Here is a 13,525-nt window from a genome sequence, read left to right as displayed (position 1 = left end):
TTTGCCATATAATAAGAAAAATGTCTATCTCTAAGAATTTTCTAAGGATTAAATAAAATAATGTATTTAAAGCTTAGTACTGTGTCTGACAGTCTTAGAGAAAGTTATTATTATTGTATGATATTTGACTGATTTTTAAACATTTTTCCACTGAAAGAAAACATTATTTTTATGCCAGTCATCTTCCATTTATGTATAATAAAAGCAAAATATCATTCACAAATAATCTAAAAGTCACATTTTTTCAAAATGAAAATCATTATTATAATATTAAAACTTTAGCTGATACATAAAAATGTATAAAATAGCAAGTAAAAAGTCCACAGAGATTTAAACTTTCCCTTCCTAGATTTGGTGACTATTCTTTCAGATTTCTTTATGATATAAGCACATACACTGTTCATATTTTATTCAATTTAGTTCAACAGTATGTCTTACAGATCATCCCATATTATTACCTATTGTAGAGATACCTTCATTTTTAAAGAATTTACAGTGTTCTAGTATATGAACGTTCTAGGAAGTTTTAGTTGATTCCAATACAAATAATCACAAACTTCCATAACACATAAAAGCCACATTTTGGAGAATGGTTGCCAGTCTCTCCAGTAAAGAACTATATATAATATGCTACAATTTGTATACAAAATAGAGAGGAAATAAGAACATTCAATTTTACCTGTATATGCAGAAAGAAAATCAGGGAGGATATAAAACAAACCCATAAAAAATTTTCTTTGGATGGCGGAGTGGTGGTGACCTCCTGGATTCGTGCTCCCGGACACGAAGGCATGGATCTCGACCTACCACAACACTAGAGGACCGCTCCCCCACAAGAACAGTGATGTGAATCCACGGAGAATCAACGTGGGACACACAGAGCAAGAAAAGTCTGAGGTGAACGGGAAATAGGATCATGAAATTCTGGAGAATGCGGACGGCTGCACCCGCCTCACCATTGACTGGGGTGGGGACAGCCTCTTAGGAAAGCGGCTTGTTCTCCCCACTGACTTCCACACCCACTTAATTAGAGACCTGCCTGAAGCCGGTGCAGAATCACTGCGGGAGACGTGGGGCTCTGCGGACAGGAGACATTTTTGGTAAACAGCTTAGACCCTGAGGGATCTCAGTCGAGACCGCGCTTGGCGAGGAGGGATGGAGCTGCGCTAAGGCGTAAAGCAGCAAAGGGTCGCCGAACCACAGATTTTTTTGTATTTCTTTGCTTTTGTCAGCGGTTCCCTAGCCGGGAAGTCCCAGTGGGCGTCTATGCTCGCCAGGCCCTCGGCTCTGGTGCTTGCCAGACCTGAACGTTAACCCCCAGTGCCGGCGATCTGTGGGCGCGGTCGCCATCTTGAAGTCCACAGCATAGCCGCTGTGGAGCCATAGGGTGCCAAGCGGCTCCATGGGTGGCTCGCTCCACTAGTCCGTGAACCCAACCAAGAGCTCGGGGTTTGCATAAACTCTGCAGACAGGAGACATTATCGGGAGACAGCTTAGACCCTGGGGGATCTCAGCTGAGTCCGCGCTTAGCGAGGAGGGACAGAGCTGCGCTAAGGCAAAAAGCAGCATAGGAGCCTCGAACCACAGATTTTTTTGTTTTTTTTTTTTGGTGGCCTTCTAGCTGGGGAGCCACGGTGGGCTTCGAAGCTCGCCAGGCCTCCAGCTCTGGTGCCTGCCAGACCCTGAACAGTCACCCCCAGCATCGGCGATCTGCGGGGGCGCGGTGGCCATCTTGGGGCCCACAGCCTAGCCGCTGCGGAGCCATAGGGTGCCATACGGCTCCCTGAGCGGTTCCCTCCCCTGGTCTGCGGACCCTCTATAGGGGCCCCGCCCTTGTGTAAACACTGAGTATTTCTCCAGAGGTGAGAGTGCGGAGCCTGGTCCCTGGGGACATTGGGCCAGGGCAGACTTTTGCCTGTGGGAGCTGTAGCAGCTGGGGTGCTGAGCGAGCGAGGGCACCGCCCACTCCCCGTAGCCAGTGTCTTTCTTGCGGAAAGAGACAGAAACCACCCCTACAGAGGAAGAACCAAAGGAAAGAAAAAAACAGAATTTCTGCCTGCAACTAGTGTGGATCCTCCCTGCTTACTGAAAGACCACAACACAGTGACTTAACTAGCCAAACCGGTCTTAGGTCACTCCAATCCTCTAGGGCTGGACCCACCAGAAGCAGTCCCCCAACTGAGGTAGAAAAAACTCTAACAATATACAACAGTCTCCCCCTCTTGACAAAGGAAGCAACATACCTAGATTGCTTCCCAGCCTAAGAACAGAGTACAAAGTGTGCTGTTAACCAGACTAAAACTGTAAGAAAAGATCTAATGATAGATCTAGATGGGAAGAGCCCAGTGAAAAAACACGGGGAGCACAAAGAATCAAACGGAAATCTCACCCCCAAAGAGAAATACCAGCTCTCAACCAACTGACACAAACCAGACTCAAAATACCAACATGTTACAGGAAGAATTTCAATTATGGATTATAAACAAACTGAATAATATACAAGAAATAATGGATAATCAACACAAAGAAACCACAAAAAAAAAAAATACAGGATTTGGAAGAAAAATTCACTAAAGAAATTGAAATACTGAAGAAAAACCAAACTGAACTCCTAGAAATGAAGAATTTATAGAGCTACAAAACACTGTGGAAAGTCTCAAGAGCAGGGTAGATCAAACAGAGGAAAGAATCTCAGAGATTGAAGATAACTCTTTCCAATTAAATAAGTCAGTCACAGAAATAGAACAAAGAAGTAAGAGAAATGATCAGAGTCTTCAAGAAATGTGGGATTATGTGAAGAAACCTAACTTGAGAGTTATTGGCATTCCTGAGGGTGAAGAAGATAATAAGCAAGGGTTGGACAAGCTATTTGAAGACATAATTGAGGAAAATTTTCCAGGCCTTGCTAAAACTCTAGATATACAGGTTCAAGAAGCTCAAAGGACCCCTGGGAGATTCATAGCAAATAGGAAAACACCATGCCACGTAGTCATCAGGCTGACCAAAATATCCACTAAAGAGTCCCTTCTTGGAGCTGTAAGGAGAAAGAAACAAGTAACATACAAAGGAAAGCTCATTAGAATTACACCAGATTTCTCAACTGAAACTTTACATGCAAGAAGAGGTTGGGGCCCCATTCTCACTCTTCTGAAACAGAATAATGCCCAGCCTAGAATCTTGTACCCAGCTAAGCTAAGTTTTCTATACGAAGGAGAAATTAAGACATTCTCAGATAAACAAGGACTGAGGGAATTCACCAAGACAAGACCAGCCCTCTAAGAAGTACTAAAAAGAGAGTTGCACACGGACCAGCACAAGAAAGACCCACGAATGTAAAACTACTCAAGAGCTAAAGATCAAATTCCAGCTACCACAATGGCTCAAGAGAGAAAACACAGCAGTGAAGTTCTACCCAACAAGCTGAACAGAAATCTGTCCCACTTATCAGTTCTCTCAATAAATGTGAATGGCTTGAATTCCCCACTCAAGAGACACAGACTGACCCAATGGATAAAAAAACACAAACCAAGTATCTGCTGTCTTCAGGAAACTCATCTAACCTGCAAAGATGCATTTAGACTGAAAATAAAAGGATGGAAATCGATATTTCAAGCAAATGGTAGCCAAAAGAAAGCTGGTGTGGCAGTCTTAATTTCTAATAACTTAGTTTTTAAACCAACAAAAGTAATAAAAGACAAAGATGGTTACTATATACTGGTGAAAGGCACAATTCAACAAGACATGACTATACTTAATATATATGCACCCAACTTAGGTGCACCCAGATTCATAAAGCAAACCCTACTTGATCTGAACCAAATGATAGATAACAATACTGTAATAGCTGGAGACTTTAACACCCCACTGACAGTACAGGACAGATCCTCCAAACAGAAAATAAACAAAGAAATAATGGACTTAAATAGAATGCTAGAACAAATGGGCCTGACTGACATCTACAGGACATTCTATCCAAAGTCCGCAGAATATACATTCTTCTCATCAGCTCACGGGACATTCTCTAAGATTGACCATATCCTAGGCCATAAAGCATGTCTTAAAAAATTTAAAAAAATAGAAATTATACTATGGATCTTCTCAGATCACAGCGGAATAAAAGTAATAATGAACCCAAACAGAAACCCTCATTCCTACTCAAAGTCATGGAAGCTAAACAACTTTCTCCTGAACAGTTATTCTATAAAGGAAGAAATCAAGACGGAAATCAAAAGTTTCTTTGAATTAAATGACAATGGAGACACAACTTATCAAAATCTATGGGACACAGCTAAAGCAGTCCTGAGAGGAAAATTCATATCCATAAATGCCTATATCAAAAAGACAGAAAACTTGCAAATAGACAACCTAATGAATAGACTCAAAGAGCGGGAGAAAGAAGAACAGACCGACCCCAAACCCAGCAGAAGGCAAGAAATTACTAAGATCAAATCAGAATTAAATGAAAAGGACAACAAAGAAACCATAAGGGAAATTAATAAAACAAAAAGTTGGTTCTTTGAAAAGATAAACAAAATAGACACACCTCTGGCTACACTAACCAAGAGCAGAAAAGAAAAATCTCTAATAACCTCCATTAGGAACATGAAAGGAGAAATCACAACCGATGCCACAGAGATACACGATATCATCTATGAATTGTACAAGAATCTTTATGCACACAAACTGGAGAATGTGGAGGAAATGGATAAATTTTTAGAAACACACAGCCTTCCCAGGCTCAACCAGGAAGAAATAGAGTACCTGAATAGACCAATATCAAGAACTGAAATCAACACAGCAATAAAAAACCTTCCCAAAAAGAAAAGCCCTGGTCCAGACGGGTTCACACCCGAATTTTACCACACATACAAAGAAGAACTAGTGCCCATCCTACATAAACTATTCTCCAATATCGAGAAGGATGGAATTCTCCCCAGCACGTTTTACCAAGCCAACATAACATTGATACCAAAACCAGGAAAGGATGCGACAAAAATAGAGAACTACAGACCAATTTCTCTTATGAATATAGATGCAAAAATTCTCAATAAAATCCTAGCAAATCAAATCCAAGTGCTTATCAAAAAAATAATCCATCACGACCAAGTGGGCTTCATCCCAGAGATGCAGGGATGGTTCAACATATGTAAATCTATAAATGTAATTCACCACATAAATAGAAACAAAAATAAAAACCATATGATCCTCTCAATAGATGCAGAAAAAGCTTTTGACAAAATTCAACACCCTTTTATGATAAGAACGCTTAACAAAATAGGCATAGATGGAACCTACCTAAAAATGATACAACCCACATATGACAAACCCAGAGCCAACATCATTCTGAATGGGGAAAAATTGAAAGCACTCCCACTTAGAACTGGAACCAGACAGGGCTGCCCACTGTCTCCATTACTTTTCAACATAGTATTGGAAGTCCTTGCGAGAGATATCAGGCAAGAGGGCAGAATCAAGGGAGTCCAAACAGGGAAAGAAGAGATCAAACTCTCACTCTTTGCTGATGATATGATGTTATATCTGGAAAACCCCAAGGATTCAACCAAGAGACTCCTGGAATTGATTAACAAATACAGCAAAGTCTCGGGTTACAAAATCAATACACACAAATCAGAGGCATTCATATATGCCAATAACAGTCAAACGGAGAACCAAATTAAAGACTCAATACCCTTCAAAATAGCAACAAAGAAAATAAAATATCTAGGAATATATCTAACTAAAGAGGTAAAGGACCTCTATAGGGAAAACTACGAAACACTGAGGAAGGAAATAGCAGAACTTGTAAATAGGTGGAAAACCATACCATGCTCGTGGATCGGAAGAATCAACATTGTTAAAATGTCTATACTACCCAAAGTGATCTACAGATTCAATGCAATCCCTATTAAATTACCAACATCATTTTTCACAGACGTAGAGAAAATAATTATACACTTTGTATGGAATCAGAGAAGACCCCGTATAGCAAAAGCAATTTTAAGCAACAAAAACAAAATGGGAGGTATTAATTTGCCAGATTTCAAACTATACTACAAGGCTGTGGTTCTTAAAACTGCCTGGTATTGGCACAAGTGCAGGGACACAGACCAGTGGAACACAACAGAAAATCCAAATATAGAACCATCCTTATGTAGACACCTAATCTTTGACAAGGCAGGCAAAAACATACTCTGGGGACAAGAATCCCTATTCAATAAATGGTGCTGGGAAAATTGGATAGCCACATGTAGAAGACTGAAACAGGACCCACAGCTTTCACCTCTCACAAAAATCAAATCACGGTGGATTACAGACTTAAACCTTAGGTGTGAAACGATTAGAATTCTAGAAGAAAATGTAGGAAAGACTCTTACAGACATTGGCCTAGGCAAAGAATTTATGAAGAAGACCCCTAAGGCAACCACAGCAACAACAAAAATAAATGAATGGGACCTGATTAAATTAAAAAGCTTCTGCACAGCCAAAGAAACAGTCACGAGAATAAACAGACCACCTACAGAATGGGAAAAATTTTTCGCATACTACACATCAGATAAAGGACTGATAATAAGAATCTATTTAGAACTCAGGAAAATCAGCAAGAAAAAATCAAACCACCCTATCAAAAAGTGGGCAAATGACATGAATAGAAATTTCTCAAAAGAAGATATAAGAATGGCTAATAAACACATGAAAAAATGCTCAACATCCCTAATCATCAGAGAAATGCAAATCAAAACCACAATGAGATATCACTTAACCCCAGTGAGAATGGTCTTTATCAAAAAGTCCCAAAACAACACATGTTGGCGTGGATGCGGAGAGACAGGAACACTCATACACTGCTGGTGGGACTGCAAACTAGTGCAACCCCTGTGGAAAGCATTATGGAGATATCTTAAACAGATTCAAGTAGACCTACCATTTGATCCAGCAATCCCATTACTGGGCGTCTACCCAAAGGAACAAAGGTCATTCTATAACAAAGACACATGTACCCGAATGTTTATAGCAGCACAATTCACAATTGCAAAGATGTGGAAACAACCCAAATGCCCATCAATTCATGAATGGATTAGCAAACTGTGGTATATGTATACCATGGAGTATTACTCAGCTATAAGAAATAACAGAGATACGACATTTCTATGGTTCTCCTGGAGAGAGCTGGAACCCATTATATTAAGTGAAGTATCCCAAGAATGGAAAAACAAGTATCACATATACTCACCAGAAAATTGGTTTCCCTGATCATCACCTAAATTCACATCTGGGAATGATACCAATCGGATATCAGACTGAGGTGGGGGGTGGGGGGAGGGGATGGGTGTATGCCTACATGATGAGTGCGTTGCGCACCGTCTGGGGAATGCCCATGCTTGAAGGTGCTGACTCGGGGAGGGGGGTGTGAGGAGGGGATGGGTATATACCTACATGATGAGTGCAATGTGCACTGTCTGGGGAATGGACACGCCTGGAGCTTTGACTTGGGGGGACAGGTGGTACATAGGCAACGTATGTAACCTGAACTTTTGTATCCCCCATAATAAGCTGAAATTAAAAAAAAAAAAAAAAAAAAAGTCTTCAACACCCACAACAACAACAAAAAAAAAAAAAAAAAAAAAAATTTCTTTGAGTCATGCTGGGAACCAGGTAAATAAGAGACAGGGTAAGATTCTTCTCTTGTATATCCCTATAGCATTTCTAATTTTGAATCATGTGACTTTCTTACCTACTTGAAAAATTAAATAGATAACTAAAGAACATACCCTTTTTTCCCCCTCTCCATCTATAATGCAAGACATAAAAAACAAATTGAAAGCACTTGTATATGATAATTCTATATTAAGACCAAAGCACAAAGTACAGTTATCAGGGGCTACAGTCAGGGAGCTGGAAGTAGGGATAGACCAAACACAGTTTTGTACATGAATAAAAAAATTGCATTTGAAATTTTTTAAAGCTCCCTTATTTTTTCTGCTTTTTTGTAAAATGCTGAATTTCAATAAAAATTTGTTAATCTCTGAAGTAGTGAGCAAGATCTTTTCCTAAAATACTTCTTTACCATTGCACCCTTCTTCTCCTCCTTTTCCTCATGTAATCTGCACTGCTTTTGTCTTTTCCCCCTTCCTGCCATTTATATTCGGCACACAAACAGAATACAGACTATCTTTACACAGACATAGCAGAGTACTGTACATAACATCTACCAAAATATTTTAAGTGTTACCTAAACCTCATACTTCATTAGTACTTTGAAAATTTCTTATAACCTAAATTCAAGAGCCTTCTATACCAAAAAAAGGGCAAATTTTAACAATTATATGAACTATATTCTGGACTGAGATAAAACAATTGTTTCATGTGAAATGCTCCACCCTCTGGAGTTTAGGTGTGATTGTTGAAAATTAAAATCTAAAACTCAGATTTTCTTTGTTTACTGTGACATGCACACGTTAACATGGACGTAAAAATAAGATAACAATGTTTAAGTTATATGAAAGATTAAACATATGATAAAATGCCTGCTTTACAAGAAGTCTGAAGAACAGCATAATTATGTAAATAAAATATTCTCATTTATACAGTATTTTTGTTTAAAATTAGAATATAAGCATATATTATAATGTATATGAACTTAATTTTTTAAATTTGATGATTCTGAAGGAATTTTAAAATCTTACATAATCATTATGAATGTAAATTTTTACCTAAGTTACATTAAAATACAAATATAAAAAGAGTTCTCGATAAACCATTATGTATTATAAATAAATCATCAATAATTTTAGGGCTTTGTAAACTTTTTAAAAATTAAATTTTCAAAGTTTTACCTTCATGTGATTTTTCAAAGGATCCAGAAGATTGAAATGAATATTGCACTTTGGACAAGCTCTTGGAAAAGGTGTTCCATTTTTAGATTGATTTGATGAGGAATTTGCACCTAAAATAAATTCAGAACATTTGTGATTCAAAAATTATCACTTTTCAACCTTAAATAACGAATAATGATAGTTTTTAAATTTATAACAATGTCTACAATTCCTGCATAAACACTATAATTTCCTCTGGTATAGCAGATTTCGTATTTACCTTTTGGAGACACAGCCTGGGAAGATGTCACTGAAGGAGATTTGACTGAAGGGCATACAGCAAGGGAATTTGTTCCAGAAACACTTTCACTGGGCTTAGGCTTTTTTGGATTAACACTATTTACTTCAGAAGTAGAAGGACGTTTTGATAAAAATGAACTTTCATTCATACCTGCAATGGTTTAAATAGTGAGAAGAATATTTTTAAACACTTTGGGATAGTGCTTACATCTAAGTAAAAACACTCTGGAGCAAAATTAATGGTAATATAACAGAATTATCATATCATACAAATGATAATGATAAAATTTGATGTGATCCAAATTCAGGGGGTATGAAGAAATTGCATATACATTTATTATGGACTACATACATTCAAATAATTTATAAAATAATCTAGAGAATTCTAAATACAGTTTAAAATAAAGAAATATATAAACAGCTATTATAAAAGATCAAAATATTCCAAGCAAAACAAAGACGACAGAGTGCACTCTGAACTAAGTTCCTACAAATTAATTATCTTTAGATACATAAATGCACTAAGTACATCAGGGCTTATAAAAACAAAACAATAATAAATTTTATTTGTTTCAAAAATTTAGAGCAACCCTTAAGATGCTTTTTTATTTAACAATTTAAAACACTGGAAGGAAGGTTAGTTCTTTTGCCACTTAACAAACTGACAAGTTGTCTACTCATGGTTTTAGGTGATATAGCCCATTTATGCTATGTACAAAGTGGAAATAACTAATCTCGAATAATATTTTATTCATTCACATGCAAGGGAACATAACAGAAGTAGTTAGTATAATGATTTTCACACTATGTTCCCCAGAGCTAAATGGCTTCATTTTAGGGAATATACTGAGGATGTCTGACAGAGAAACTCTTTTCCACTTACTAGACTTTCATATAAAAGACTAATCATTCATTCATTCCTAAAAATATTTTTCTATTTGAAAACTATTATCTTAAGGCGACAGGATTTTAGCCTTATTTAATGATTATCAAGATAAGTGGAGATATTCTGGCTATAACCAGGCCAGGCAAAGTCCTTTCTGACAATAACATAAAACTATACTTTGTAACAAAGATGCTAAAAATGTACGGCATATTTTAATGCTTCCAACTGTATACTGAAAGTGGTAAAGTAAATATATTAGAAATATTCCAGGCTTTTTAAATCAGACAAGTTCAAATCCAGACCTTGTCACTCACTAGCAATGTATTCTTAGCTTGTTTAATGAATTTCTCTGAGCCTCAGTTTCCTGTTTTGTAAATTAAGTTATAATATCTTATTTTACAAAGCTGCTTTGAAAATGAAATAAGACAATGTATTTAAAGCACCAAACAAAATATTCAGTACCACAGAAAGCACTCAGTAATATATGATAGTTATTATCGTTACTAACAAATATTTTATATCTTAACTTACATTAGAGGGGAAAAAATTATTCCAATAGAGTCACCTGTCAGCTTTTTAATAAGGGTAAACATGCCAGGAAAATAAGAGGATTATACTAGTTGGCTCCTCTGTTTCATCTTTTGAGGTAACATAAAAATTATTTTTTCCCCATCTTCAAGGTACTTGATTACTGATAGATACACTGGGTAAATGGGAAAAATTCTGTGTCTTGTGAGATGTGTAGGTTACTTTAAAACCAATGAGTGCTGGTATTTTGAATTCAGCAACTGAATATATAGCAGACTGAATGATAGAAAAAGACTGTTCTAATGAAAGAATTTTTTAACATAAGAAATCTCAAGGTTAAATAAAATCACTCTGTGTTAATTTTAAATTCTGACCCATTATTTATTTCTGTTGTGTTTGGCTTGTGCTATTCCCTACCCTCAACTGCTCTATCTCTGCCAGTAGAAATCCTATTCTCATTCAAGATCAAGCTACAATTCAGTCTTCTCCAAACCTCCATAATTTCCCTAGAGAGTAGTCTCTTAGTCATGCTACTGAACACACAGCATATATCATTCATAATTATCATCATAAAAACTGTTTGTTGTCAATTCTTATAAAGCTTATACTGCATTTTCACATTTCATTTATCTTATTTAGACATCAAAAAATCCCTGAGTAAAGTGGAGCAAGAATTAAAATTGTATCTCTAAATGGTAAGTTCCAGGTGTAGAGGATGAATGCATTATACAAAAAAAAAAAAATTAAAATCTTCATTTTAACAATATGAGAAAACCCAAGCATATAGAGGTTAAGTGACTTAATAGAAACTACAAAAATCTTAAGAATATCAGTTCATACCTACATTTTACAAATCATCCTACTTACTGCTCAGGTTAAAATACTACCTTCTGCAGTAGAAAAACTTAGAGAGAGAGTAGGGGTCATTGTTTGTCCTTACTCCCAAGAAGTTTCAAGAATTCACACTTTATGAATGAAGTCCATGTGGTTTGTAAAACCAGACCTAAGAAAACATTTTTCTCCCTGTTTCTTTTGGTTCTTACCTATTTTCTGAACTAGATTTTTAATAAGTATGTAAGTGACACCCAGAGAAATGAATGAATGTCAAAGTATCATTAAAATGGAAAAACAGATTAAGCACTAGTCATTACTATAATAATAATTGGAGGAGGGTGTGGTAAATTCTCCATACTCATTTATTAGTAAAAAATCCAAAAATTCCAAAAAATCATGTCTATTAAGTCACATATTTTAATACAAATCACTAATATGAAATAATTGCCATGATTAGAGGGAATTTTTAATTAGATTAAATTCTTTTATAATACACTAATTTATTTTAGGTTGATGAAGAACTTTGTTATAGCATATACTCAAAGAACTTTAAATCTTCCACAGGTAAAGTTTATTAATTCTGCAATAGACATTTACTGAGTACTTTCCATGTAAAAATCACTATTTCTTTATCGTAGCCACTTTATAACTGTACTTTATAATCATATTTAACTATCATACTAAAATCATTTATTGGAATAAAAAACAGTGACCTAATTAAGAAATCAACTATAACCATATGCTTTTTCACACTAGTGGTCACAGAAACTAGTTAATACTTCTTTAACAGAGTATTTGGGGTACCCAAAGACTTCTCTAACTCATGGTAATTATTTTAAGATTTTTCAGCCCCTGGTTAGCTCTATGTGAGACTGAGCTCAAAGCTGGTTAACCTACTTAATAGGAAGAAATAAAATATTCTATTATTAAATAAGATTTTATATAAAAATCATCCAAGAAAAGCATTCAAGAACAATTAGTGCCATTTTACCTCATGATATATGAAAAACTTCACACCAAGGGTATGGGCTTCAAAACAGTCAATCCCATAAGCATATTCATCAAATTTCTTTCTGTAACTTTTATGAAAAAGTACTAAAACCAACCTGCTATAGAAAGTGTTGGTCCCCCTTGGTAATGTGATAATCCTGTATCTTGGGTCAAGTCAAACAGTAACTCTGAAGACTTATTACATACAACTCGTGATGAGTTCATTATATAACCCTGTTAAAATAGTTCAAAGAAAGAATATTACACTTATTCAACATAGTTATATATATTTATATATAATTATTTTATATAATTGTATTGTATATAATGTATACACTATACATATAATCTCATATAATTATATGAGAATTTATCTCATAAATTTTCATAAAGATAAATTTAATTATATGTCAATATTCTAAGGATAACCTTTGATGATTCAATTATTGTTTTATTTCAGAGCATTGCAGGGGTACAAATGCTTTGGTTACATAACTTGCCTTTGCACCACTCAAGTCAGAGCTACAAACATGCCCATCACCCAGACAGCACACACCGCATCCGTTTGGTGTGAATTTACCCATCCCCTCCTCCCCTCCCACTCCTGCCCCAATACCCTATGAACGTTAATCCCACATGCGCACATAAATGTTGATTGATTAGTACCAATTTAATGGTGAGGACATGTGGTGTTTGTTTTTCCATTCTTGTGATACTTCACTTAGAAGAAAGGGCTCCAGCTCCATCCAGGGGGATACAATATGTAGTTAACCATTTTTTTTAATGGCCCAGTAGTACTCCATGGTATACATATACCACATTTTATTAATCCACTGATGTATTGGTGGCACTTGGGTTGTTTCCACATCTTTGCAATTATGAATTGTGCTACTATAAACATTCGAGTGCAGGTGTCTTTTTTATAGAATGTCTTTTTTTCTTTTGCGTAGATACCAGTAGCGGGATTGCTGGACCAACTGGTAGCTTTACTTTAAGTTCTTTGAGGTATCTACATACTACTTTCCATAAAGGTTGTACTAGTTTGAAGTCCCACCAACAGTGTATGAGTGTTCCTATGTCTCCACATCCATGCCAACATTTGTTGTTTTGGGACTTTTTGATAAAAACAGTTCTCACTGTAGTTAAATAATACCTTATTGTGGTTTTGATTTGC

The 13,525-nt window shown here is 36.2% G+C and overlaps 1 protein-coding gene across 3 annotated transcripts in view; it reads right to left on the bottom strand.

Annotated features, from left to right (window-relative positions):
- Positions 1 to 13,525, bottom strand: part of ZNF280D (zinc finger protein 280D) — a 110,364-nt gene that overhangs the window by 60,813 nt on the left and 36,026 nt on the right. For all 3 annotated transcript variants that reach the window (XM_069459494.1, XM_069459497.1, XM_069459504.1), the window contains 3 exons: positions 12,468 to 12,585; positions 9,094 to 9,264; positions 8,835 to 8,944 (listed from right to left, as the gene is read on the bottom strand). In XM_069459494.1, coding sequence (XP_069315595.1) covers positions 8,835 to 8,944; positions 9,094 to 9,264; positions 12,468 to 12,585 — 399 coding nt within the window. The remainder of the gene's footprint in view (positions 1 to 8,834; positions 8,945 to 9,093; positions 9,265 to 12,467; positions 12,586 to 13,525) is intronic.

Source organism: Eulemur rufifrons, chromosome 2, assembly GCF_041146395.1.
Source record: "Eulemur rufifrons isolate Redbay chromosome 2, OSU_ERuf_1, whole genome shotgun sequence".
In the NCBI taxonomy this organism is placed as follows: domain Eukaryota; kingdom Metazoa; phylum Chordata; class Mammalia; order Primates; family Lemuridae; genus Eulemur; species Eulemur rufifrons.
This window is presented reverse-complemented; position numbering and strand designations above follow the sequence as displayed.